At 49.6% G+C, this 27,851-nt stretch overlaps 2 protein-coding genes across 2 annotated transcripts; both read right to left on the bottom strand.

The window, feature by feature from the left end:
• Positions 1–1,048: 1,048 nt before the first annotated feature.
• LOC104831770 (T-cell surface glycoprotein CD4-like) lies at positions 1,049–5,386 on the bottom strand. The gene is made up of 8 exons (XM_010567572.1): positions 5,326–5,386; positions 3,478–3,633; positions 3,249–3,392; positions 2,736–3,008; positions 1,931–2,287; positions 1,569–1,811; positions 1,360–1,478; positions 1,049–1,120 (listed from the first exon to the last, which is right to left on the bottom strand). The coding sequence occupies exons 1-8, from the start codon at positions 5,384–5,386 to the stop codon at positions 1,049–1,051; spliced, it is 1,425 nt and encodes a 474-aa protein (XP_010565874.1).
• Positions 5,387–22,043: 16,657 nt separating this feature from the next.
• Positions 22,044–27,430, bottom strand: LAG3 (lymphocyte-activation gene 3). Its single transcript, XM_010567571.1, has 8 exons — positions 27,376–27,430; positions 27,030–27,192; positions 26,640–26,866; positions 26,101–26,358; positions 25,634–25,927; positions 25,000–25,290; positions 24,609–24,724; positions 22,044–22,154 (listed from the first exon to the last, which is right to left on the bottom strand). The coding sequence occupies exons 1-8, from the start codon at positions 27,428–27,430 to the stop codon at positions 22,044–22,046; spliced, it is 1,515 nt and encodes a 504-aa protein (XP_010565873.1).
• Between the last annotated feature and the right edge of the window lie 421 nt (positions 27,431–27,851).

Raw genomic sequence — 27,851 nt, 5'->3', positions numbered from 1 at the left:
ACTTGCATTGCACAGATTTATCTAGTTTTTGATGTAGCTGTGTGGGCTTTGTCCTCTCCTTATGGGGATTATTTTTTAACCCTGATAAAAAGTAGGTGAAAACGAGGTGAATTCTTTGACACTTGTTATGCTAACCAACTCTTCACCACATATACATCCCAGCTATGAAGCAGTGTTTGCCAATAAACATCTCACTGAATTCTCAGTCACAGTGAAAAAAAAATTGGTGAAACTATCACAGTTTGCCACTGTCACCAGTGAAAATTAAGCAGAAGGCCAGTTCTACACCTATACCTTCATTGAACTTGTTCATGCAATCATTTACACTGTCCTTAGCTCTCCAACTGCAGTGACAGAATAGCCATCAGTGTTTCTCCACAGCTGCTTCTGATGCCTGATACCATATAAGCTTAAAGACATGGAAAAGGGCAGCTTCTCTGCTGAGAAATCCGTGCTCCCATGAAAAGGGCCAGGACATGATGGTGTATTTCATATCACCCAAGGCCTTTGGGAGATGGCATGTTTCACAGTGTTCTGTGATTTTCTCTTTTCTTTCCTTGCTCCAAGGAAGTTATTGGCAATTTTCACAGATTGCAGTCCAGCACTGTGCTAGTAGAGCTGGAATTACATTATGAACATCATGGATTTTTAAAATTCGGGTTTCATCCTTGAGCTTGGTTGTGTGCCTTCCACCTTCACAACCTTGATACCCAGGTCCCAGATCCAGTGTGGAACCTATCAAAGGACTCTGGAGCTCCTGCTTGGGTTTGGCTAACATCTCTCAACATCAAGGTAATTCAACTGAAACCTCTCTGCTCAGAAGTTTCCCAGCACAGTGCTACCATGGGTTTGGGGCATAACAGGAAATTCATTAAACATGGCTCATAACTCTTAAGCATGACTTAATATGAGTAAGAGCTGAAAATGCTGAAATGCAGCTGTACTGTAGCACCAAGCAGGCTCAAGCTCCATTTCTCCCCACTTGACCACCCATCTCCCCGGTCTTGAAACCAGAGTCTTTGCCCACTGTGGGTGCTCTCATTGCCACTTACTGTTGACACTGACATGTCTTGTTTTCCAGCAAGTATTGTCTTGCTCGTGCCATCCTTTTTGCCCGTTGCTGCCAGGAGAGAAGGAATAAGTAACGATTGGATATTTTTATGCTTCAAATGCTTTCCTCTGAAGTGGTAGTAAAGTAGTGTCTGACATTTGCAGACTGTCCATCTCTAACCATTTGCTTTGAGTCTAAGGATTGACCCTTTATCTGTTCTGTGCCGCACCCAAACAGAAAATCAAACGCCTCCTATGGTTTGGGGAGACTGTCATCTCTTCACCTTTCACAGGGACCAGGGCACTCACCCTTCTCCGCTGCCAGCTTATACCACTGATGATGCCCAGGCATGCAAGACCAAACACCAATAAACTGCCTCCAATACTTGCTCCAATTATCACATAGATAATCCAAACAGGAGCTTCCTCTGTGGAAGGAGAAAAGCATTCAGACACAGAAACAAAGAGAATTTTAAGGCTTTTGGACGGAGGCAGGGATGTGATGCTAATTTCCATACCCACGTGGTAATTAAGGCTGATCTTCTTGTCATTTTCTTCTATGAGGTGACAGTTCCACAGCCCTGCAGCACTGACATTCACCTCCACTTTTACTTCATTCTGCTTTGACTTCTTGATGTCCGTCTGAGTCCCATTCACACGTTCCCAGCGCAAGTGGGCATTGGATGGGAGTGGACTAGAGACCTGGCAGGTCAGGGTCATCTCGGCCCCTCTGGGGAGTGGCCCAGCAGGGTTAGCTGAGACTGTAAAGGTAAGAAAAGGACATGTGAGTGAGAGGATGGGAAGATGGGTCCACCCACACTCTTGTGGCTTCCAGGTGTCTACAGCTCCTCATCTTTTGACCCACTTCTCCTTCTCTCACCTTTCATCACCACCAGCTCTATCTTGCTCTGCACATATCTTCTATTGTATGCCAGCTGGCACTGGTACTGCCCAGAGTGGTTGAAATGGACTTTGGGGAGTTTCAGTTCTATGGTACTTTCAGGTTTTCTTATCTCATACTGAAAGCGGCTGCTTTTTTTGGTCTCATGCTGCTCTCCTCGTGCTGTGACGTTGAAATCAAGTAGCTCATGAGCAGTTGCACTTTCCTGTTGTTTCCAATTCAGCTGTCCTGTGAAACCTTCTTTCCATTTTATTTTCCGGAAGTTCAGATGCCATGACAAGATGACAGTGCTATCAGCAGTTGCATACTTTCTTTCCAAATCTGTATTCTGAAAACCTGAATTCAGAAGAGACAAGGAATACAGAGGCAGGGAGATCCATGGCCACACTTCCCTGTGTCCACCCTTGATCTGGAGAGATGCACGCTGTGCTCAGTTGAAAGAGGACTTGGAGAAAAGCCATGAGATACCCCAGGAAGGATAAACAGTTAGTGTCTGAGAACAGGTTTAAAGAGCCAAAGCTCCCAAGCTCACCAGAGCTGAGAAGAACAGACCCCAAGGAGAGGAGGATCCTCTCCTCACCAAGCCGGGAGAGAAAAGTGGGAGCAAGTGTGGAATAGAGTTCAGGCAGCAGAGCAATCCCCAAGCTGCAGTGTTGGAAGCCCTGGGAAATCGACCCTGGAGCACCATCGCTTGGGATGCTGCAAAGTAAAAACTCAGCTCATGAGCTGGAGGGAGCAATGGTTCCCGAGGCAGTGTGTGAGTTGCATTTTTGTTGTCACATACCTAATACCTTCACATCAAAGGAGATGTTCCAATTAATCAATGGAGAGGCTGATTGGACGTGACACATCCAGGTCCCGCTGTCCGTAGCCTCCAGTTGCTTTAACTCCAGTATGTATTTTTCTTGGGTCTTTTCTAAGATTCTTGGTCTTACTATGCTATTGTTACTGTTAAACAATGTGATGTTGAGATCTGGCAGAGTGTGGGATGAATTTTGCATTAAAGTCAGCTCAGGGACTTCATTTGACAGGAAGTGCCCATCATAAGAGACCGTCACTGTAAAAAGAAAAAGTGCAGCCAGGAAGTCAACTCCTTTTCCTGCGAGAGAGGGACATGTGTCACAGCAAAGAGAATACGGAGACTTTGTGCCCTGGAGATGGAGGAGAAATGAACTATGATAGCCCAGGCCAGAAGAAATGGCAGCTGGATAAAGAATCCCAGCAGAGATATCTCTCCGAGCTCTACGCTCCACTCACCCCTCCACTTCTCATGGATAAAAGCCCTCTAATCACTCACATTTAAAGACATGCAGTGAGACAGTGACTCTGTGAGAGCCAGATTCACAGATGTAGGTGCCAGCATCGGAGAGCTTTAAGTCCAACACCCTCAGGTCTTTACTGTTGGAGTTGATTTCAGATCGATCGGTCATGGCAGCTTTGCCTTTTGAAAAAATAAGCTTGGTTAGGAGGGAAGAGGTTTCTGAGCCATATACTGGGGAGAAGGGGTGATGAATTGGAAGCCTTACCTTTGAAATGTGTATCTTCAAATGACCTTATAACAGCCTTATCATACTTCCAGGTCACACGTTTCTCATGAGGTATGTCTCTGCATTTCAGGATCACCTCCTGTCCTGCAATCCCAATCTCTGGTTTGTTTTGCTGAGCCATAATGGGGATCAGACCTGAAAGTCAATACCCACCAAAAAAGGCATAGATCCACTTTCTGAAGTGAATATTCCCCATCCCTCCAGAAAGACACAGATATTTCTCCTCCCTTTCCCGGATACTGGAAAGATTATCCTCAATTTCTGAAATTTTCACTCCTTTGTCTCATCAATCAATCAATCAATGCCTTTTCAGCTCCACAGCTTCCCTCCCCTCCACTTTAGGCTCTTTGCCTGGCTAATGGCTATTCTGTTTCACATACATTCAGAAATAGGGAAAATACCAGTGGTTGTGGTGGATTCAACATAATTCATAATTTTGAGATGTCAACAGTTTTACTGAAACAACCTTTTTCCACTGGACAAAATTTAGTTGTCGTACTGGTAGCAAAGGCAGGACAGCATATGCCAGCCCTCCTTCACTTCCCAGCAAGATCTGAGGCAAATTTGCTCACCCCTTCTTCCAATTTTTGCATGGAGCATGACTGAAAGCCCAGGAAAATGAAAGGGTGAAGTAAAAAAGAAAGAAAGAAGGCTGGCCTAATGTCAGGTTCCTGTTCTTGGGATGAGGGCTATGTGACAGTAAAAGAAGTAGGATGTATAATGTTGAAGAAACATTAGGAGTGGTTTCTTGGAAGAACCACTTCCTTTCCTTCACTATAAGGAGGATTTCTGCAGGAGACCTTAAGAAGGAGATGGAGTTGCCAGAGGTACAATTGGGAATAAGGGGGTTGTGGTCTCCTACCACACTCTTGGTAACCTCTCAGAGCTGCCTAACCTGCAGATCCCCCAGGTGACCCTAGAACTAGAGCGCCACAGAAGTGCAAAATAAAAAGTTTACATGAATTTAATGGAGGGTTTTCCACAAGTTACATATTCCCCCAAAAGCATAGGTAGTCTGCAACATTGCCAATACAGATTTTCAATAATCACACATTGGACCACAGAAAATGATGATTTTGTCTTAAACTGTGAAATTATAAATCTTTTGCTTTGCTTTTGGTTCTAGGGTGCCTAAAAGATTTCCAATCTTTCTTCTGCAACCAGAGGAATCAAAGCTGAGTATCTGAGAAATGCAGGCTTGGCCTTATTCTGTTGCCCTCCTTTCTTGGAAAATGAGCGCTAAAAAGTCCACCAAACCTTACAACATCAGCAGTCAAACTAAGCAAGCCGGTAGCATCACATTTGTAAGGGCAAATCTGTGATGAGAAACACATGGTTTTGCCCAGGCAGATGGAAGCAGTGTGGAAGGTGCTATTTTCCACTTTGTGCTTGGTGTGCACCCCGGCTCTCAGAGGAACCCCACTCCTGCATCTCTACAGGACGGCTCCCCAAACCTGGTGATGCTCCACACCCCCTGGTTTCGGCCAGTAGGCTCAGCAGGCAGACTGGGAACAACCTGACTCCCAAAGCTTGAGCTGTCCATGCTGCCTCTGAAATAACGGGACATGGATGTAGGGAGCCTCTCAGCTTCTAGCCCCTGGTCTAATCTCCACTGCATGGCCCCACAGAGAGCTGTTGGGCAGTGCAGGGTAAGCCAGACAAGGTAAGAAGGCAGCTGTCACAGCTTCATGGCTGGAATGAGCCTGCTCTAAACCGTGTGAGGTATGTTGCATGGCAAATCAGGAGGACCCTAAAAACACCCCAAATGTTATGAGGCTTGTGGAAAGGCTGTAAGAACCGGGAGGGTTCGCTGAGCTGAGGACTCACCCAGATGCAGAACCAAGAAGACGGCAAGTGTGGTGCTCACCACTGTGCTGCATGACTCCATCGCTGCGGGAACGCTCCTCCCTGTGGCAGACTGCAGGGCTGGAAATGCTGTCGCTGCCAAGGGATGCTATCCTGGAAGATGCAAATGCTCTGTTAATACTGGTTGATTTTCAGACCTCAGTGGATGGGCCCCCATGTTCCCAGTCAGCACCCACCATCCTTCAGTGCAGCGAAGTGGAAACTCATCGGTAAGGTCACCAGAGCCCTGTGTTTCAGCAAAGAATCCAGCTGCAGTGTTCCCTCTAGAGTTTGGTATTAAACATTTCATCTTACTCATCCCTAGGTTTCTGGCATTCATTGGACTGCAGATGTTTATATTGCCAAGAGTTCTGTGCCTTTTTACTTCTCTATGGTGGGTTATCATCACTCTTGCAGCAATTAAGGCTGAACACATACAGGGCTGCGTTAGCAAGAGCACAGCCAGCAGACTGAGGGAAGTAATTATTTCCCTCTATTTGGCACATCTGAGGTCTCATCTAGGATACAGGATCGAGTTTTGGGCCCCCAGCACAAGACGGATGCCAACAAACTGGGCAGAGTCCAATGGAGGGCTACTGGGATGGTGAGGAGGTTGGAGCATATACAGGGAGAGACAGAAAGATGGGTTTGTTAGGGAGAGGAGAGCCAAGGTGGGATCTAATTTCAGTCTCCCATTATCTAAAGGATGTTACCTAGAAGAAGGAGCCACTTTCTTCTCAGATGTGCACAGGAGAGGAGCAGCCATAGGTTGCAGCAAGGAACCGTTGACTAGATAGAAGGAAAAATTTCTTGCTGCTGAAGGTGGTTCAGCATTGGAATAGATGCCAAGAGATGCCAAGCAGTCCCTGCCCTTGGAGATGTTCAGATGTTCCCTGGACAAGGCCCCGAGCAACATGTTGTAGTTTTAGAGTCAACCCAACTGTGAGCAGGAGGTTGGACTGGAGACCTCTGGAGGTCCCTTGCCATCTAAATATTTCTGTGTGATTTTGTGATTCTATGATTAAGGCCATCTTTATGCTGTTATTAATATTTTTCTTTAGTTTGTTTTTTGCCTACTTATCTCTTACCTTGAAAATCTCAATAACCACCAAGTCTGACGTTGTTGGAAAGACTTGCTTGAATTCTTAGGACTATTCAACAAAAAGTCTGGGGAGAAGGGAGGAATGAGGTTGCGTTGATGGTAACAACACCGTAAGTGGGAACTGGGAGCTAACTATCGTGTTAAGGTGAGTTATCAAATTAGATGAAGTATCTGACTGTAGCAGAGACCAAGTGCTGGTATCAGCTGCAGCTGGGTGGCAAGGTGAAGGGGACCATGGCTGCTGGTGCGAGGAGACTACCAAGCTGTCTATCCCTAAACCAAGGCATATATCACAAAAAGGAAGCCAAGCAGGTTAACTGATTTGGGGAGTGAGTAAAAACAGTGAGGCGACCTCCCTTCTCTAAAAGCAGGCCCTCCCCGTGCCAAGAGCATGACAGACTGAAGGCTGGGGTCATAATGGGATTGAACTAAAAAGAAATGCAAGAATAATTTTATACAATATTTATATGTATTATGTGCAATATTAAGTATAATATATTCTATAAGAGGATAATTTAATATTGAAATTAATGTAAATCATCAGAGCACACAAAACTATCAAAGAGTAGATGAAAACATCCGCACTACATTTACAGGGAGATCAGGTCAGCATGACCTACAATCCGGAGGCTAGACAGGTGTACACACATGCACATATGAAAAATACAGGTGCAAGAGCAAGGCAGCAGCCATGTGCACCATCAGAAGAGAAATAGATGGCAAAGGCACAGTCAGAGAAGATTTGTGGCTTGCCTTGTGCAAAGCAAAAAACCCATCCCAGCCCCAGGGAATATTTGCATGAGCTGTTTTGTGCGAAAACAGTAAAACAAAGGAGCCAGTGCGTGTCGTTGGAGATCACTCCTAACAAGATGCAGCAGCAGTGAGCAAGCAGTTTGCTGGGCTACGCTACAGAATAAAGAAAGGGGCAACAACAAGGCATCTCTGTATGTCTCACTCAGAAGAAACATCCATAACCGAGAACTGGCATAAGGCCCCAAGTAAGATCCATTCCTGAGGTGACAGAAGAAACCTCGTCCCCAGTGTGAACACTCATGTCACCTGTCCCAGTGGGACCAGCAGGAAAAGTTAGCCCCCAATCTAAAGTGATATCTACGAATTAACAGGGTCAGCGCTGGGTTTCAAATATTTTAAGTCATTAAACTTCATATAAAACCTGAAGGTAATGAACAGGTAAAAATTAGTGAAATTGCTGAGTCACACACCATCATTTTGTTTTGGCTGGGAATGTCTATTTTCCTGTCATCTTACAGCTTCAGTTTGTTCTTCACCTTCTTGCTATCTGGTTATTGAGCAAAATGACACAACCAGAGCACCATGGGACTAGTGAACTGCTGACCTTGCACAGCTTGGTAGATGCAGATTGATGCATCTTTGTTTTTCTGTTTCTTCTCACAGTTTCACACGTTCTGCATTCCTACTTCATTCACACTAATCTTTGTATTTCTGTGGCAGATCTCTACAATATGATGTTTACCACCTACATGTTACAAGTCAGTGGGGAAAATGGGTTGCCTTCAGCTAGCATTTCTTTCACACTCATTCTCTCTCTCCCTGTTTATCTCTACTTCTCGTGCATGCCACTTCCTATTTTTCCCCTGTCTTTCTATCTCCTTCTGTATCCCTCCAGGCCAGATCACAGGCAATGCCACTCTGGAGTTTACGGATCTCGGTAAGCAAGGCTCTGCTATGTTAACTGAGCAAGCTGCTCTCATTAGCACATGCCTGCAGCAGACCCACAGCCTCCTTACAGCCAGCCCAGCTGTATCTTATGGTGGTACTCATAAATTAAGTGGTGTCAGGGAATGTTCCCAGGCACTGGAACACACTCATCAGTCCTGTTAAATTGCTAGAACATTTCCTGACACATTTTTGGCCCAGGACAACTCTCACTCTCCTGAGCAACTCCTGGGATGCATTTAGGTGTTAGCATGGGCCAGGGACCACTCCCATTAGGCAGCTGGCATGTAGCCAGTTCATTTTGGAGGTTAAGTGAGTTTAATAACCCAGACCATCTCATGCCAGTTGGCCTCTGTGCCAGAAACAGTCCAGGCATACTTGATTTATTAGCATGTCTAGCAATGGAGGAGCAGGGCTCCCTCCCAGGTTGTCTTGGGTTTGTGTGGTGGAGTTTTGGTAGCAGGAGAGGGGCTGTAGGGCCGTGCAGAACTGCAGCCCACGGGAAGGACCCATGCCAGAGAAGATTGTGGAGGGCTGTCTTCCGTGGGAGGGACCCTACACTGCAGAAGGGGAAGAGTATGAGGAGGAAGGAGCGACAGAGAGAATGTGTGACAAACTGACCGCAACCCCCATTGCCCATCACTCTGCAGTGCTGGTGGGGAGGAGGTAGAGAATTTGGGGGTAAAGTTGAGCCTGGGAAGAAAGGAGGCATGGGGGGAAGTTGTTTTAAGATTTGGGTTTACTTTTCATTATCCTGTTTTGATATGATTGGTAATGAATTAAATTGATTTGAGAAGTAAAACCAAACCTTAGAACACCTTCCCCCCACCCCTCCCTCCTTCCCGGCTCAACTCCACTCCCGGTTCTCTCCACCTACTCCCTCCAGTGGCGCAGGGGGACAGGGAACGGGGCTTGGGGTCAGTTCATTACACGTTGTCTCTGCTGCTCCTTCCTCCTCAGGGGGAGGGCTCCTCACTCATCCCCTGCTCCTGCGTGGGGTCCCTCCCATGGGACACAGCCCTTCATGAACTTCTCCAACGTGGGTCCTTTCCACGGGCTGCAGTCCTTCAGGCACAAACTGCTCCAGCACCTCCTCCCCCTCCTCCTTCACCGACCTCGGTATCTGCAGAGGGGTTTCTCTCACATCCCACTTCCCAAACCCGGCTGCAGGTTCCCCTTCTCAAATCTGTTCTCCCAGAGGCGCTGCCACCATCACTGATGTTCTCAGCCTTGGCCGGAGACATGTCCGACTTGGAGCCGGGGAAGCTTCTAGCAGCTTCTCACAGGAGCCACCCCTGCGGCCCCTTTTCTGCTACCAAAACCCCACCACGCAAACCCAAAACACAAGTGAACATTGATTTCCATTTCATTTTAGCTCCCCTCTCTTATTAAACTGGTTTAATTTCCTTCTTGACTTATTTTAATAATCCCTGCCTCCCTGAGGGATAGGAAAAGGAGAGCTGAGGTAGTGAGTGGTCTTGCTCCGGGGAATAATGCCCACAGGACCAAGTCTGGCCTGGAGAACATCTGCTCGGGAGAGGGGCTGGCAGGCCCTCGCTCCTTCCAGTACCGAGCCCCAGCAGGCAATGGCTGCAGAGAGCTCTCCCCGAGGCTGGCACTGGCATGGCACAGGAGGAAACCGAAATTTAAAAAAAAACAGAACCAAAAAACTCAGCAGCCGCTACGGATGCAGAGCAGGCCATCTCCCTCTCTCAGTGCGTTCCTCTGCCTCTTTCATGCAGTGTGGTTTTCTTGTTTTCTTCTCTCGCTCTTGCTTGTGGCTGTGCTTTTGATCTGGCAGCAGCTCGCTCTGCCGGGTCGGGGGGGGCCTCCCGGCCCTTCAGCCCCACAAGGTCTCCACACCGCCGCCACTGCTGCTGCACTGCATTTTCCCTTGCGGTGCCTGCCAGGCGGCAGCTGAGGGACACAGCTGCCTCTTGTCCCTGCACGTCAAGCAGTTGGGCTTGGTTTGGGGGCTCTGGGTTACAGAGGATCACCTCTCTCTCAGTTTAAACATCTAAAGCAAAGCTGATCCGGCTCTTTTAGTGAGTAGCGGTTTCTCTGAAATTACTTATTAACATTAAAGCAAACATATGTGAGCAGCAGGCAGGGTAAGAGACCAAATGCAACAAAAACGGCCAGCAGAGAGCGAAGAGAGGATAGCAGTGAAGGTCATTTCACGGCCCCCACTGTCCCCCCCAGACTGGCCGACGCTGCTTTCGTTTCCCCTTGAGCGCGTCTGGCCGTTCGTCTGAGAGCAGCTGCCACCCTTCGGAGCTGCTGCAAGAGGGATGTGCCGGACCGGGGTCCACCGGGTGAAAGCTGCTGATCCCCCCGGAGACAGGTCCCACCGTCAGGACAAGGCAGGGTGGTGAGGCCACCGTCTCAGTGCCAGCCGAGCTCTCTTCAGCCATAAAGTCCCCCATGCTGAGCCGTGTGCCTGGACCCATGTGGAGGCCATGAGAAATGGCTCCATCTCCACAGCCCGGGCTGCTCCCTACGGCTTCTAACCCCTCCGGCAGCCTAAGGGGAAGCCAAGACTGGCCTTTGCCTCACGGACATTTCAGCACTTGCTTTCTGAGCTTTTCTTCCTCTGCCTAGCCCCATTCCTTTCCTCCTAACCCTCCTCTTTTTGGCTCCGCAAACCATCTTTCATCACTGGAGGCTGTGACTAGCAAAGGCACTGAGATGACCGCTGAAGGCAGGCCCTCCATCACCCTCCCAAGCCATGTGCATGCTTGGGATGATGTTCAGGTATCATTAACACAGCTGCCAAAATAGGAACAGCGAGATCTTACCATGCAGTTTACTTGATGCACAGCCCAGACTGGAAAAGGATCCATGTACATATTGATGAGGTCAGCACAGCAAAATGGCGTATATCTGCCCATTCAGAGCAAAAATGCATCCCTCCTTAATTTTGTCCCTGGTGAATACAGGGTTGCCACACGAGGCTGTGGCAGATCGGGTGGGCACCGTCCCTGGGCACCCAAGAACCATGAGCGGGAGCGGGACAGATGCTCAATTTAGATGAGGCAAGCCCTGTCGTACTGCAGGCAGCTTTGGCAGCCATATTTGTGAAACACTGGGGAGGATAAAAGGAAAGTCTGCAAATCGATTTGAGGCTAATGTGCACCAGGGCTTTAAGAGAACTGCTCAGTTCATAGTGGAGAACATTAAGTAGTAACCTGTGCTCAACCTTAATGCACCATGTAGCGGAATATCTGAGGCGGCTGACAAAGGTTGAGTAGGATACACCACCTGAAAGTTGAAAAATTCAACCAGAAATGAAACTCCTCTTTTCAACAGTGCGGCAGCCTATGGAAGGGGAAGGCAAGTCTCTTTTCTGATGTGCTTAAATTGAAAAGATCCCTCTTTCACCAAGAAATCCTGCTCGCTCAGCCCTGAGCTAGTGGATCAGGCTGCATCAGCAGCCGGTGTCAGGCAGTGAGCCAGTCAGCCTGGATTAGCAGAATAGACCCCTCTGGTCTCAGCACGTACAGATGTAAGCAGACGTCCCTAGTCTGCTAGAGACTGGCATCTTCTTATTTTTCAGGCTTTTTTTAGAATAAAGTTCCCCTTCCTAGAGGGCACATGGAGAAGGTAATAACAAGTGGCAGCTGGTGGAGGGCTGTTCCCCAGTGCATTTCCAGCCCTTGGAGATATATGGTCACCAGTGACAGGCCCTCATATTGGACATTTTTCCCTATATGTGGGTTTAAAAGATCTGTGAGATCCCCAGGCTCTGAGGCGGGTTAAGGTTTTCATAGATCCCTTTTTTTTGCCCCTTTCAGGGAAACATCTGGGGAGAGAAGCACTTCTTAGTTAAAACTAAAAGGCCTTGGTGAATTGCACAGCCAGAAGTATTATCGAGTCAAAGGTTCAAGATAGTTTTACATCAGACCTTTCAGTGGGGCAAACCCAATCCGCCCATGCCGAAACAGCAACTCGTGTGGAATAGTAAAGTTCGTAACATTAAAAAAAATGAAAACAGATTGGCCTCTTTTCTCAGAGAAAGAAAGAAAGAAAGTTTCCTTACCTCTTTTCCTTCCCCTCTGCCTCTGTGTTTCTGTCTCCTTGTGTTTGTCACCTGCCGTAATTGATCTCACCCAGCTACAGCTGAAACAAAAGAAGAACGAAGTTGACGTTCAGAAAGCAGCTCAACAGACGTCGGTCTTGATGTCTCCTCCTCTCCAGCTGGAGCGTCAGCAAGGTCTTGCTGCCAGTCCAGGTTCTGCCGACATCCGCCAACCTCTCTAGGTAGAGGGTGATTTTCCAAATGCATGTGATTTCGACTCTGGGTGTGAACAGAAATGGAGACCATAACGGAAGGCAATATATTGCAGCGCCTGGGGAGAATGAGTGTGTAAAACAGAGAGAGCCTATTGGCCATATGGCAGCTGATGGGAGGCCGTAACAGGGCTGAAACTTAAAAGCGAACTGTTGGAAACCGGTTCTGCTCTACTGACAAAGAAAGCTCGCAAATTATCGTGTTAGCTGAGCAGATCTGGACCCAGCCTGTGGCTCTGATACTCTGTAAGAGCAAGCCGACCTCCATTTCCCAGCCTGTCTCCTGCATCACCGCTAAGAGGAGACACTTCTGAGGAGTGGGCCACAGACCTGACCCCAGGGGTTGCACAGAGGTAGAGGGGATCCCTGATGATATGTTAGGGGCACCCGTCTCTGGAGTATGGCTGAGATTTGGGGTGAGATGAGAGAATATTTTCTTTATAGCAGTGGTGGGTTGACCTTGGCTGGTCACCAGCTGCCCACACAACCGCTCTCTCACTCCCCCTCCTCAGCAAGGCAGAGGAAGAAGATAAGATGAAAAAAACCTCATGGGTCAAGGCAAGGACAGGTAGATCGCTCACCAGTTACCGTCATGGGCAAAACAGACTTGACTTGGGGAAGATTAATTTAATTTATGGCCAATTAAAAATGGAGTAGGATAGTGAGAAATAAAAACAGAACTAAAACCACCTTTCCCCACCCGCCTTTTCTTCCCAGGCTCAACTTCACATCTGACTCTTCTGCACCTTCTTCCTCCCCCCAGCGTTGCAGGGGAAGAGGTGGTGGGGGCTGTGGTCAGTTCATAGCACTTGGTGTCTGCCATTCCTTCCTGCTCATGCTGTTCCCCTGCTGCACCACGGGGTTCTTCATAAAGGGCTCCAATGCGGGTCCTTCCCATGGGCTGCAGTTCTTCATGTTCATCTCAACATAAGAAAGATATTTTTTACAGTGAGAACAATCAGTCACTAGAACAACCTCCCCAGGGACGTAGTAGAATCCCCATTGCTGGAGGCTTTCAAGATGTGATTGGACAGGGTGCTAGATAAACTCATCTAGGGCCCCTTTCCCATGAAAGGCTGGACCAGATGATCTTTCGAGGTCCTGTCCAACCTGGGCTGTTCTATGATTTGACAATTCTAACTGCTTCAGTGTGGGTCCTCCACGAGCCACAACTCCTGCCAGGACTCTGTTCCAGCGCAGACTCACCAGGGGCTGTGGTGTGGATATCTGCTCCATTGTGGACCTCCATGGGCTGCAGGGGACAACCTGCATCACCGTGGTCTTCTCCAGGGGTGGCAGGGGAATCTCTGCTCTGGTGCCTGGATGGATCACCTCCTCCCCCTCCTTCTTCACTGATCTTGGTGTCTGCAGGGCTGTTTCTCTCACATCTTCTCAATCCTCTCTCACAGCTGCTGTGCCGTGTTTTTTACACTTCCTTAAATATGTTATCACAAGGGCACCACAGCCATCCCTGATTGGCTCAGCTTTGGCCTGTGGTGGGTCTGTTTTGGGGCTGGCTGAATATAGATCTGACTAACAGGAGGTCAGCTCCTGCTCACATCTCACAGAAGCCCCTCCGCTACCAAAACCTTGCCATGCAAACCCAATACAAGGTTACTCTTAGGTAACCTGTACTGCTACTGAATCTCAGCTGTTTCCCTTCTCTGTAGGGTGGAGGAGGGGGCTTTTGTGGTTTTCCACCCACATTTGGTGTCTCTATCTCCGAATCCCAGCCTCAGCCAAGACGGCGGAAACCCACTGAGCCCCAGACGTGTCTGAGATTTCATCTCTGTGCCACCCACTCTTCTCCTCCTGGCAGTGACTTGCCCCTTTGTCTGGAGGACAGGGGTGCAAGACGCAACCAGGCTTTGGAGGGGCAGGGACAGACAAACTCATGGAGGAGCAGGGACAGACAGCACGAAGGTTCATAATGTGCTACCAGGTGTGAAAGGAACAGCACTGATCGGGCCTCAGGCGCAACAGCTGGTCCATTAGTTGTCTTTTTGGAGAAAGATGAAGCTGTCCCATCACGAGGAAAGAGCCACCTGCGTGAGACAGAAACTTCCCAGTGTGGGACACAGGCTACGGGACAGGATGGGATGGGATGGGATGGGATGGGATGGGCACCTGCTTTGCCAGTGTCCAGAGCCTGTGAAAGCCCTGTTCCGAGACACGGCTCTCCTGCAAGAGCCTGCGGCATCACATCGGTATCTTCAAAACACTCTCACATGCCTGCAAATAGAAATGTCCCTTCTGGTCCCTAGCTGCCAGAGAGGGGCTATCCTGGGAAAAACAGAGCTAAGGAAAGCCAGACTGGGATTGTAAGACCCTGGTGTCTTGGGGCTTGGGGCTCTGGGGCATTGAGCTGATGCTTCAGTTGGCATGGATTCCAGCTTGCATTTTGTCTCCCCAGCAATCTGTAATGCAGAAACACTGGCTTGTTTTTAAACAGTTGGTTTATGTCATTGCAAATATCTACCAGAAATAGCATTCCCTGAAGGGGTAAAGCTTCCAAAATGCACTTGAACTTGCTGCAGAGTTGCAAGGAGAAGCAGGGCTGTGGGTCTGAGGTGACAAAGCTGCAGGCTTGGCCCCCCCTCAGACCTATTCTGACCCCAGGGAAGGGATTCAGGAGGGAGCCTCATCTCTCAGAGCTGCTACAGCTGTGTGGTGAACAGGTACCTCTGGGACTGAAGGTCACAGCATGCGGTGACGTGTTTGTATCACTTTCATCCAAGCATCTCAAAGCACTTCGCAAGCATTAATTAAATATCAGAATCCAAAAGGGATGAATAATATTAGCCAGCCACTCTCTCTTCTGAGTGTAATATTTCTCATAAATATTCAACTGGTTTTTAAATTCCACACAGTCTGGTTCTCACCTCGCTGGGACAGTTGCTGTACTGCACCCGTGGGGAAAGTGGGGCTTATCCAGCATCACACACTGACCCTGTGGCAGAGTGAGAAGAAGAGCCCGAGCACTACACACCACTCCCCCCCAGCCAGGTTTGTGCCTGTCATGTTTCCCTGTTTTCTCCCCTGCAGACACACTCCCCACCCACCCCGCACTGTCTCTCTTTGCTCTAATCCCATCACCAGCAATATTTTCGCAAACCGGGGTTGGCGAGTAACAGATTCTCGTGGACCTCAGTGGAGAGAGGAGGCTTCCAGGCTATGCTGGGTGGAGGTCACAGTCTGCAGGGACACGAAGTCTTTCTGAGGAAGTGCGGAAAAGGGAGAAAAGGATCTCAGAAATCAGGTGTTGAGAAGGACCTTTTACTGACCCCAGTGGAAAGCCAAGAAACCTCCAGAGACGATCTCCTGAAAACCAAGCTCCCTGCACATCAGTGAGGGCTAGGAGTGTGCCTGTGAACTCTGATGGGTAAAGGGTACCCAGATGTAAAAAAATTAGCGATTGCTCAGTGGTACTGGAGGGACGGAAGGACAAGTGTTGAACACAGCATGAAAAACTGTATCTTCGGGCACCTGAATGTCAGCGGCTTCAAAGGCCAGGAGCTTTCTCTTTGCAACAGAATAGCTGACACCTGTGGAGCTTTTTGAAGGGCATTTCTGAGACAGGCACGGAGAGCTAGAAACAACCAGCCATCTGGCGAGGAGGCCTGGTGATTTGCCCCAGCACAGCTGTGTGCCTCGGAAAGGAGGAAGGCTCCCAGGTCGTACTGGGGGGGGAAAACACCTTTCTGCAGGTGCTTGGATTCTTTCTGCAGAAGGTTAAATTGGGAAGAGAGGATTCTCCAAGCGGATCTCGTGAAGGTTCATTTGCTGATCACGGTGGAAAATCAGGAAATCTCCAGAGGTGTTCTTCACGAGCAAGGGGTCCTCTGTATTTTGGCAGGAGGTGTGAAGTCTGATGGAGGAAGACTAGCCAGATGAGCCGGGATGTCGGGGACTGCTCGGGGGCACTGGAGAGAGGGACGGTCCAAGAACCACCACCTGCAAAAGTGCGTCACCAAAAGTGACAGGGGCTAAAGTCAGCCCAGACGAAACCAAGCCGATGTTAAAGACGTGTCAGAAATGCAACAGGCAGGAGAGGAGGTGGCTGGGGGAGTTTTTGAGGACCTGTACGGGACGGGTATTGCTTACTATCTGCCTATTCACAGCCTTGGCAAAAGGAAGGGGGAGAAATCGTTATGACGCACAACTGGCAGGGTTTAATCCGTACAGAGGGTCTGGAATATCGCGCTGGAAGCAGCTTGAGGCTCGGAGCATTAAAGCGGGATGCAATCCAACAGCACACGCCGTAAGGTTTTGCTTCTGAGTACTACTCATCACAGGCGTTTTTGCTTTTCACTTCCCTAGCTGCAAGCGAAGGGAGGGGAGGACCCGGGCGTATGAACCGGTCACCGGAGAGCCGAGCGACGGGCGCCCACAGCCCTGAGGGAACCGGTCACGGATGTCACCCCAGAGCGCAACGGCGGCTGGGCGGGAAATCCCCGTCCCGCCTGGACACTAGATGGCGGCAGAAAGCCGGCCTGAGGAGAGTCAGCCGCCTCAGGCTGAGGGGGGGAGAGGAGAAGGGGCAGCAAGGGCCGGCCAGCCCCGGCCGGGTGTCCCCCCCTTCCCGCCCGCCCGCCATCACCCCCTCACTCAGCCCAGGTGCCCTCCTCACAGGGCTGCCGCCATGAGGCCCGAGGCTTTGCCACCACGTAGCCGGGGTTTTGGGGCTGTGGAGCCGGGGCGGTGGGGGACATGACACACAATTTGGGGGGAAAGGGGGGCCCTGGGTGCCTGCGGTCCCCCCGGGTGTGAGATTTTGAAGGGCCTGAGCGGAGGGTGCCGGCTGAGCTCCTGCTGGCCCCCAAAGCTTGTGAGGCAGTCTGCTGGTGCCTCCTCCTCGGTCCGAAAACCTGCGTCGTTTTCCATGAAAAAAGGGGGATGCTGACCCAGTGATGAGAGAGGAAGACACCCAGTGTTTGTTAAAGAAGAGGAACACGAGAAACCTCGATAAGAACCAGAACTAATAAGTCCTGCCAAGAGCGGCCCTTGCGCATCACCTCCTGCCGTTCTTCCCAGGCACAGAGAGTGGCCCATGTCCTCTTACCCCAAAACCCCCAAACCCCATCCCTCCAGGCGGGAGTGACATCCATTTCAGACTACACCAAATGATGGCTTTTGGAGTGAGTTGCATTGAACTAGCAGGCCAGCAAAATGGAAACCTAGGAGCAGAAGCTCTTGAGCATGATGGAGGCAACAGCTCTGTCCCAGGTGCCTCGGATCTCACTGGGTGGCACAAGATGCAGCGTTCCCGTAAGGAGCTTGGTTTGAGGGAACCTTTGGAAGGCAAACGGAAGGACCCCAGATATCTTGGGTTTATTCACTGCTGCATCAAAGCGAGGAAGGAATCCAAGCAGAGTAGGAAGGCATGAGTTGTTTTGGGGTTTCTCTCCAGAATTGGTGCTGATATTGTTCCCGCTGATTTGCCAAGCAGATACAAAACTCAGTGTGCCTTAGTGTCCTACATAATTCAAGATCTGGTTCTAATTTTTTATTATTTTTAAAAGGCAGTGCAGAATGTACCAAGACCACAGTAGATGTGTTGCTTCTAGTTGCTTCTTTGTCAGACGACACCGTTCGCTAGCACTTACTTAGCCTCCTACTAGAAATCCCTCAGAAGTCCTGGATGCAGAACATCTGGACCTAGTTATGATTTTCTTTTCTGATAGTGCTGGTCTTTCTTATCAAAAAAAGATTAATTTGGCATTAAAGAACCTCTTCCCATTCCTTTTGGAGGAGTCAAATGCAAAGCAATTTGCATGCATGACAGTTTCTTTGCCTTCCTCTGCCAAAAGGGAATCCACTGGATTTCCTGTGTTTTTCTCAAGCTTTCTGCTTCTGGTATGTTGAAAATATTTATCTGATTTTTGCACCTGTAGCTCTATCCTTGTGGAAAAGCATCAGGTTTCTTTCCTTCATATGACATTTGTTTTATTTGCTGTTCCTACCTAGTGACTCCGCTTGGGACAGATTTCCAGATTTGTTTGCTTTATTGTACAGGCTCCTGGTCCTTCCACTTTAACTCTACTGATTTGCCTTATGCCATTTTGATTCAGAAATATTTTCATACTTCCTAGTGTTGCTCCATTCTTTCTCCTGCAGCATTTGGGAGGTAAAGCTTCCTGTGGCCATAGGCAGTTATTTCTGCATTAGTGGCGGCTGGCTTTCGAGCATTTTTCCTTGAGGTCTGTCAAACAAGGCAGCTCAGTGGCCACACTTGTCACTTTTGGCAGTGCCTGTATTTTGTCAGTAATGTTCATCTGCATGAAGTGCTCTGCCGGTTACAAAAGCAAGACTGCAACATCTGTGAAGCTTCAGATATCATTCTCAGCACTGGTGGAATTTGCATTTGTATTTATACACAACCATGTCTGAAGCCTCATAGCCTTTGTAGATGGTGTCACCCTAACCTACACAAATTATTCACCTCAGCCACTGTTGTCCTCTCTATTACAAAGAAAGTATTTTCAGGACCTGCTACAGGTATTATAACGATTGTGGAGGTGCCTATTGCATACCCAGGTCTTGCAGTGTAACCGTACATAATTGTGTGAATGCCTTTGGTCAAACTGGCTCCAAGTATCATCAGTTCTTGGTGGAGACTCATGAAGCAAGAGTAACTGTATTACAGTAAAAATCCAGTGCTCAGCTTGTGTTTTATGTCTTGAACAGCTTGCACCTTCTCCTTGTCCCCTTGGAGCTGCAGGGCTGACCAGGGCAATGGATTGACCCTGCACAGGTGCAAGTAGGACAGCTCTTCTGTGCGCCTGAGACTGGCCCTGGCGTGGAAAGCAAGGAGGAGGAGGAGGAGGAGGAGGATTAAACTGCCAGTTGTCATCAGAGGCAGCCGTGGGGCCCAAAGGTATCTGCATTAAGACATGAGTTACTAGTGTTCAAGGAGGTAAGCAGCAAGAAGGCCAAGTATGTAGATGGCACAAAGCTATTTAAAATTGTCAGAGGGCTAGAGAATGACAAGAGCTTTGGAGACATGTAAGAAAGCTGTGCTCATCAGCAACAGGAAGGCAAATGAAATTCAGCATCACTGTTCCCAAAGTCATGTAGCTGGAGGGAAAATGTAAACTGCATAAATACTTCTAGGCTTTGGCTTACTGTAACTGTACCAGGTCAGGCAAGAGCCCCAGGCATCACAACAGGCATTCCACTGAGGACACAGTGAACAGCTCGGTACAAGCTCATTGTTGTTCAGTGGGGAACTACAGTCAGAAGAGCAGACAAGAGGTCAGGAGCTGTGAAGGGCAGGATGGAAGTAATGTGGAGAAAGGCACCGTGCCTCCATGTAAGCCAGCACTGCTCTCCCACAGGGCTGCTGCCTCCTCTTCCAGAACAAAGGATCCAAGGAGAGTTGACCATGCATAGAGATGGGCCTGAAAACTGTCAGGGAGAAGGTCCCCAAAATCTGTGGTTTGTACCTGAAAAGCAATGAGCCAGGAGGGGATGGGGAAATAAGGAAAAAGGGATGTGATAAAAGGCAGTAGAATAATGACCATCCAAGAGACGATAGATTGGGAGTCCCTCTTCTTCCAGCCTTTGTGACTGGAGAAAAGAAAACAGATGATGAAAGCGGAAAGCTTTGAATTCAAAACTGATAAAGAGGAACAGTTTTCACACAATGAATAAGCAGACCCAAGGACTGATTGCCAGAGGAAGTCAGAAAGTACAAGAAAACAGCAAGATTTAAAGACAGACCAGGCACATACCTGAGCAATGAGAACATCCAGGCTGGTAACAAACAATGCTAAAAGTATTACGTACAGGAGGAGAGAGCATCCCACTGTGTATGAGAAGAGAGGGCAAATCACTGTCAGGCACTGAGAGAATATGATGTGGTCCTGCTGAATATTGGACTGCCCCTTAGCCCCACTGGGGCTAACCCACCTTTTCTCTATCTCCAAAGCATCTGGCAGAGAGAGGAGACTGAGCTAGACAGATCACTCCAACCTGAAAAAATTGCAGCATTATTGTTTGCCTAGGAAGATGACTGGTACCAGGCTGGACTGCCCTGCCTTATGTTGGTTCTGTTTCAATGTCTGCCTGAAATTGCATGGGACAGTTGAAGCAGACAAGCGTACCTTGCACCTCTGCTGCATTTCTCTAGGACTCAGTTGAGAAATGGGTATCATTTTCAGTAAAATACATGGCTAGCTGAGTAGGTAAAGAGCTGTGGAGTCCATACATGCTTCCCAGAGTGGGCTAGCTGGGACTTTTTGGGTGGTGCTCCACTACCCGCAGTCTGAGGATCTCAGAGTACATTCATTACCTGTGTGCCTGAACCTCTTGTGGGGGGAAGGTGAGAGCCACACAGCAAGAAGGCCTCTTCATGTGCCTACTGAAATAATGAAAAGCTGGCCTGCTAGTGAAGCCCTGTACTCAAGTCAAGAGAATCTTCCATCCTAAACATTGAGAGCTTAATTTTTGTACCATCACCTCCTTGAGCAGCTACAGCCTGGGGACACATATGGGAGAAATTACTCGTGTGACTCTCTTTACTAGTGAGGCTTTCTTCTGGGGTGGCATGCAATGACTGTTCAAAAGCAATACCGCAGTCCTCCATGGCTCTTTGGAGAGGAGGTGAAGAGCATTCTCTGACTACATGAAACCTAAACACTTTGGAAGTCTTGAGAGATGGGACCTGGCGGACTCACGCTTACGTTACTAAGTACATCTTTAGCAGGAGGAAAGTGACAGAGAGCCCTAACATCAGTTGAAGATCTATCAGGAAAATGTGAGGACTAAAGGAATAAATGAAGGAATGAACAGGGACAGCCAGACAGGAGGAAAAAAAAAGGCTCTGAAGCACAGCAAAAAGGAGAGACTGAATCTGTGATTCTTTCTTCTCTAGTGGCATTTAATTTCCCCTTCCCCACTGTGAAAATGTCAGCAATTAACTGGCAACTTCAGTAAAACAGAACTGAAAGAGAAGGCAGCAAAGTCCTTAGAAGTTGCTTCACACAGGCAGAGGTACACCCGGCACCATCAATAGGCGCAATCCTCTACAAGCACACGCAGGAGCCAGCAGGTTTTTTGTTAGACAGATTTATTTTAGGTTCTAAAACGAGTTTCTAATAAAATAAAATGCTCAAAATGTGCAACATGTACAGTCCTCTGTGGGGTACCCTCTGCCACTGGATGAACTTAAGAGAAGGGCAGAGCAGGGAGAGGGAGAAGAAAGCAGGCAGGGAGGAGAAAATGCCATCAGGCTGCAGGGGAACTGGGTTCCAGCCATCTCCTGCATCTAAGTGTCCCACCAGTGAAAGGTTGTGAGAGAGGCTGTGAAGGAGGGGCAAAGGGTGGGAGAGAGAAGTGGCACTGAAGCAGGGAATAGCTACTGGCTCAAATACTCCCAACAGCTCCAAAGCGCCTGCGCTGCCTGCCACCTTACTGCAGCGGTGAGTCCTGTCTTGCCCTGGTACGCAGCTTCCAGCCCCTCTTCAAGTACAGAGTTCCCACGGCCTCCTGCTATGTTCATGCCATCCCTAGACCCTCCTGAGAGGTCTGCATGGTGCCCATCTCTCTGCAGCATGGCACACAGAGTTTCATCCTCCCATGCAGACTGGGCCCGGTGTCCCTGCTCCCATCAGCACTCAGTTTGCTGGATCTTTTCTTTCTGGTTTTCCTCCATCTCCTTCTTCCTCGGCACAGTTACTGCAACCATCCCTTCCAGCGCTGGGAAGGCAGGAGACCGTGCCTGAAAGAGAAGAAAGGGGCAATATCAGGCATGGGAGGGAGACTGAATGGCACAAGTCTGGGCTTCTCCCTGCCATGGAAGACATGGTCCTACTGCTTGCAACCACGAGGCTCCCATTCCCTCCTAGAGCCAGGGAAGAGCCCCAGTCCTACTCTCCGAGACATGCAGTATCTTCTGGGGAAGGCTGGCTCAACACTATCCTCTGTGGTGTCATGGGCATAAGGAATAACAAAGACAGGACATGCTTAAGAGAGAGCAAAGAATGATCTGGGCAATGGTCAGGCCACTGTCAGGTTCAATGGTATGCCAGATTTTACAACACCTTTTCAGAGAGACTAATTAAAGGCATGAAGGTTCACCCAAAACGAGATAAGAACAGATTAAAGACAGAATCACTTTCACATCTTGCTTTAACACATGACTTTCTAGGCAATGGAAAAGAGGTAGATCTCAGGACTCCTGATAATGATAAAGTATATGGTGACACACAGACAATCAATACAGCAAGAAAGATGAGATTAGTAAAAGAATGGCATGGTAGGTGCGATCTCAGCTAAGAGGAAGGGACTGGGATTTTGCTGGCAGGTTTCTGTCAGGCTGTAGAGAAATGGTAAGCACAAGTTTTCAAAGATCAGTTGGTCCCACAGTCATTAATGCTTGGTCCACACAGAGACTGTGAAAGTGCTAACAAGTTATGTAGCTGGTAAAGTTGAGGAGCCTTATTTGGAAGAAAGAGGATGAAAATGTCACCCAAGACCCAGATATTTTAGGAGAATGGATCAGTAAACTGAATGACGGGGTGAATGAAATGCAGCTACCAACCGCACGTTGGTAGGCTCAGGGGATTGGAACAGGAATTCCTAATGTGTGGGCAATAGCCCATCAAGGGATACCAGTGAGCAGTCAGTGTTCAACAGATGCAAGAAGAGCAAATGTAATCTCAGAGAATGCCAGCAGAGAGAGGGAGAGAACAAGAGAAGAGCTCATATCTCTGCTCAAGGCACCTCATCTACACTCTCACAAAGGCTCAGCCCACCGGGGAGACTCTGCAGAGAAGGGCATGAGGACCATCCATGGATGGAGGACCTGTGCTGCAACAGAGGAGCTTTCCTTACTTGGCAAAGCAAGGCCATGAGGGCATATACAAATGCTTTGAGGTGGTAAATATCCTGGCTGGATTAGAGCTGTTTAAGCTAACAGCTGGACACCCATATATCCTATTTCCTGCTAGCTGAGGCTTTACAGTTACATTGTCAAGGGGCTCCTGTCCAAGGTTTTGGGCCAGAAAGGGTGGTTCTGATCATCTTGTCCTGGACTTGCACAGTCGAGAAAGTCTCCGAGAAACTGTAGATTTCTGCCTCAGATTATCCATTACCATCAGTGCTGATTACGGACCGATGATGAAGAACCAGTCACGAGTCGCTCCAGCGCTACCCACAGTGCTTTTTTTAAAAATGCCTATCTTGCTTCTGTTCTGATGCTGCCTGTCTTCAGCCTCCAGCCACCGGGACTTGCTAAGAATTTGCATCAGTGCTGTCACATCCCTCGTCTTCAGCTCAAGGCAGGTTCAAGGCACTCAGCTATGTTGCCAGGGCAAGCTCTTCCAACCTGAGCTCTCTGAGCCACTGGCCCCTTCTTCACTGGAAGGGGATTTTCACTGTGGGCCCTTTCCGAGAAGCTAAGTAGAAGGCAACTACATCACAGCTACTAACGAAAGGTGTCCCTTGTCAGCAAAGGGAAACCCTGAAGGAAGAATTTGCCATGTAATGAATTTGCAGAGAAACAGTATGAAAACTGCAGAGAAACGGTCTGACTTGTTTGCACATTTTTTTCCAGTGGTGTGCTGGGGAGGGATCAGTCCTGGCCTGGTCTTTGGGATCATAAAGGCAAGGCAGAATTTTCAGAAGACGAGATACTGGAACAAGCTGAGCAAACGACAGGCAGTAAGTTGCTGGAAGCAGACAGCCGAGGTGTGAGGGCTGAGCCAGCAACAACAGACCTGCATCGAGATCAGCGTCTGGGGACCAGCAGGCATTTGTATGAAACAGGACACTCTGTTACATCAAACCATCCTGATAAGGAATAAGAGAGAGGGCACCTACAAAAGCCTGGAAATCAACCCTCGTCTATTTACAGTGTGGCTTGATCTCTGGGAGAATAAACAAGAAGCTTTTCAAGGCTGGGCTGTGACTGTCTCCTAGGAGGCTTTACCCCTCCTCTGAAGTGTCTGACCTGCCGCCGGACGAGTGCCATGGTTAGCCAGACCTGTCGCTGCCCAGGGTACAGCTTTCACTACATGTCCATGAGACCCTCAGCAGGCTGCCCAAGCCCCATTCTTCCTCTGGCTGCTGTGTCCCCGAGACATTTCACTGCTGTCTCTAGGGTACCCAGGGGAAGGTCAAATAAGGGCTGATGTACAGGAAAACTAACAGAAATGGGGTGATGGACACTTACCCTTTTTTGTAGGGCCAGAGCCAGAACACAGGCTGTAAGCAGGAGGAAGAGGGTGAGTGTGAGCCCAAAAGTAACCTGCCCACTGAAGATGGTGGGAGGGCTGGAGACCTGGGCACCTGTGAGGAGGAACCACAGTTAGGAAGGACGGGAAGGTTGATTTTGCACTGGGGCAAGGCTGGGACTGCACAAAGACGGGCAGACTGGAAAAGGGTGCAGGGAACTGGAAGGAGCAACAGGAGGAACTGGTGAGAGCTAAGACAGGATGACAACAAGATGGGATCCAAGTGGTCAAAGGGGAGAGGGACAGGGTGAGGCTGGGAGAGGAAGGGGCACCAGGGAAGTGAATAGGGAGAGAAGAAGGGGTTGGTTACAGATCCATGGGGGACAGTACCTGTGATCTGCAGCCCGTACTCCACTGCTCCCAGTTTGCCTTCTGGGCCATATACACTGCATTCCCACGTGCCTGTATCCTTTTGTGACACTTGGGGTATTTCCAAGGTAGGGCCCATCTGGGGTCTGTGGCCCTCCAGGTTACGGGAGGTGGCCACAGCCAGCTTGCTGTTCGTGGGGGCTGAGTCGAGGTGCTTCCACTGGAAATGTTCATGTCCCCGGCGGTGTGTGAGGCTGCAGATGAGCAGCAAGCGAGACCCCTCAGAAACCGGTCCTTGGATGCTTGGAGTAACTGCAGCAAAGGAAAAAAAAATACTTTCAGGAAAGACTACAGGCAGGTCCACATCTCTTCCTCATCCCTCCTTCTTCTGTTACACCCCTCCTTTACTACTTCCTCTAGTTTATTTTGTCTTCCTCAGTCTTAAGAAGAATAATCAAGTTACCCAGGAAAACTCCTGCTTTCAGCAGAGTCCAGTGCAGTGTAACGCCCGGAATAGAGACCTTGTTTTGCACCCTGGGGTGGGAACCTATGAGCCGAAGCAACCCATGCTCACCAGACTGACATGCGGGGAGGTTTATCTGCAAGCAGTGGGGGACCCCAGAGAAGTGATGCACCTCCCTGTCTCTCCTCTCACCTGTAACCACTGCCAAGGTCACGTTCCTGCTGATTTTCTTGCTGCCAACAGAGACAGCACAGTGGTACTGCCCTGCATCACCCAGCCCCACCGCAGGGAGGTGAAGCGGGAAGCTTCTGCTGCTCAAATTCCGGGAGATGCCCCAGTCTTGCAAGAGTCCTCCTGCAAGGCGGCTCCAGTGGGCTGTCACCAGGTTGATCCCAAAGGCACTGGGAAGGTAGCTCAGGGTACACGGCAGATCAGCTGCAGAGCCAGCTGCAGCATAGACCACAGGGTTGGGCGGGCCATCAAAACCTGAGCCAGAGAGAGAGGACAATGGGGGCTGGAAAGAGCTCTGCAGGAAGGTGACTGGCCTGGGAAGTGAGGACGGGGTGGGAGCTGGGAAGCTGGAGCCACTGGGGTTGGTCAGTCACATCAAAGGGAGCAACTTGGGGATGCTGGTGTAGCAACACAGAAGCTGAGCTCACCTAGAATTCGCAGGTTGTACGTGGCAGAAATGATCTCGTTATCAGAGTATCTGAGCTGGCAGCGCCAGGAGCCCGCATCACTCATGGCTGGCCGGAGGATGGAGAGAGCCCCATGCGAGGAGCAGAAGGTCCCGGAGGTGGGGACCAGGCGCCCGTTGTGGAACCAGCGTGTCTCCACAAGGTTGGCCCGGTGGCTAGAGTTGCAGCTCAACAAGAGTGGTTCATTTTCTACCACAGGGCTGGGTGGACTGAGGGTTACTGCAAGAAAAAGGAAGCAGCAGGGGGGAGGGGAGCAGGGAGAGTTAAGATCACAGGGGGACTACCAAACCATCCCTTTGTGCCTCTCCTGTCCTAGCTTTGTCCCTCAGGCAGTCCTCTCTCCAGAGCTGAGAGCAGACAGCGGGAAGCTGTGCGCTTTCAGGAGGCTGCTGCCTGTACTCTAACCTGCCCTGGCAAACATGGCATGCCCACCCCGTCCCACCCTTACAACCTCCCCGGTCCTACAGTCAACGTTCTCCACGGTTTCCATCTTCTCCTACCTGTAATTACACCCAGCTCCACCTGGCAGCTCCTGACCTCCGTGTTGTGTGTCACCTGTGCCTCATACAGCCCGGCGTCCTCGCTCCGGACCGGGTTGATTCGCAGGGAGAAATTGCCATTGCGTAAGGCGGAATCCTGGACTGAAACCCGGGGCTTCATGGGCAGTGCCGTCTTCCGAAGGCCCGAGTACCCCACCTCCAGCACCACGTGTGGCTCCTGGCGGGCGCTGGGAGTGGGACAAGTGAGCGGCTCGTGCCAGAGGCAAAGGTGAGATCGAGGCAGAGGGGCAAGATGGGGGGAATGTGGGGAAGGATAAAGGGGGCTCAAAGTGTCTCCCATCCTCCCCAGTCCCCCTGTGAGGACACGGATCTGTCTTGGCCCTGGCGTACCTTCCCCCATGCCGCTTCCACAGCACAGATGTCTTGTCAGGCAGCTGCTTCCACGTCTTTTTGGGGCTCAGGTGGCAAGGCAGCACGGCTGAACTCCCCGCTCTGGCCCACACTTTCTGCTCCCTGCTTTCCCCCTCTGCTACTCCTGGTAGGATGTGGCCAGCTGTAATGAGATGGAGGGTTGAGCAAAGGGTGGGATCCATGGAGCAGAGGGCAATATCTGGCCATCTTCGGTGGGGTTAGAAGGGCACAAATTCTCCTTCCCAGACCTGTCAGGGACCAAGTAACACCCAGACTCAACTTTCTGAGCTCCTCTGCCCTCCCTGATGCCTTCAGCCCCTCTTACCATTGAAAGCCAGCAGAGTGAAGGTGAGGAACAGCACCAGGGACATCAGCTTCATGGTGGCATCCAGGAGAGGCGAGGGGCAGCGTCTTCCCACTTGGGTCCGTACTTGATCAGGTCCGAAGCTTTAAGAGATCAGCAAAAATGAGCATGGGCAAAGAAGATGCTAGAGTGCATGGAGGAACCAAGGGGGGTCAGGTGGATGTGCTTGCTATCATGCTGTTTCTCTCTCTGATCAAATTATTTCCCTAGATGCTCTTATATTGCAGGTGGGCAGCTAATTTCCTCATATCAGTAAGAAGATGCGTCATGACCAAGAAACCAGTATAATTCTGAGGCACGTGAAGTCAGAGCTGGAGCCAGTGAGAGAGAGGAGGGAGGGACCACAGACACTGTTCTAAGCATCTTTTAGTGGAAATTCTTTGAGTCGCTGTTGTTTTTCTTACAAGTTTCGCTTCTACATAGACAGTGGAAAAAGT

This window comes from Haliaeetus leucocephalus, unplaced genomic scaffold (assembly GCF_000737465.1).
Source record: "Haliaeetus leucocephalus isolate CR32 unplaced genomic scaffold, Haliaeetus_leucocephalus-4.0 Scaffold228, whole genome shotgun sequence".
Lineage (NCBI taxonomy): Eukaryota > Metazoa > Chordata > Aves > Accipitriformes > Accipitridae > Haliaeetus > Haliaeetus leucocephalus.
Note: the sequence above shows the minus strand (reverse complement) of the source record. Positions and strands in the feature narration are given on the sequence as shown.

What these genes read in the sequence shown, in the direction of transcription:
- LOC104831770 (XM_010567572.1), bottom strand. Translation starts at nt 5,386, where the DNA reads ATGGAGTCATGCAGCACAGTGGTGAGCACCACACTTGCCGTCTTCTTG. An exon ending in CTTCTTGGTTCTGCATCTGG is followed by an intron (nt 3,634 to 5,325) that starts GTGAGTCCTCAG and finishes ATTGACTTTCAG; the next exon opens with GTCTGATCCCCATTATGGCT. An exon ending in CAGCCTTAATTACCACGTGG is followed by an intron (nt 1,479 to 1,568) that starts GTATGGAAATTA and finishes CTCCTTCCACAG; the next exon opens with AGGAAGCTCCTGTTTGGATT.
- LAG3 (XM_010567571.1), bottom strand. Translation starts at nt 27,430, where the DNA reads ATGAAGCTGATGTCCCTGGTGCTGTTCCTCACCTTCACTCTGCTGGCT. An exon ending in CACTCTGCTGGCTTTCAATG is followed by an intron (nt 27,193 to 27,375) that starts GTAAGAGGGGCT and finishes ATCTCATTACAG; the next exon opens with CTGGCCACATCCTACCAGGA. An exon ending in GTACAACCTGCGAATTCTAG is followed by an intron (nt 25,928 to 26,100) that starts GTGAGCTCAGCT and finishes TCTCTGGCTCAG; the next exon opens with GTTTTGATGGCCCGCCCAAC.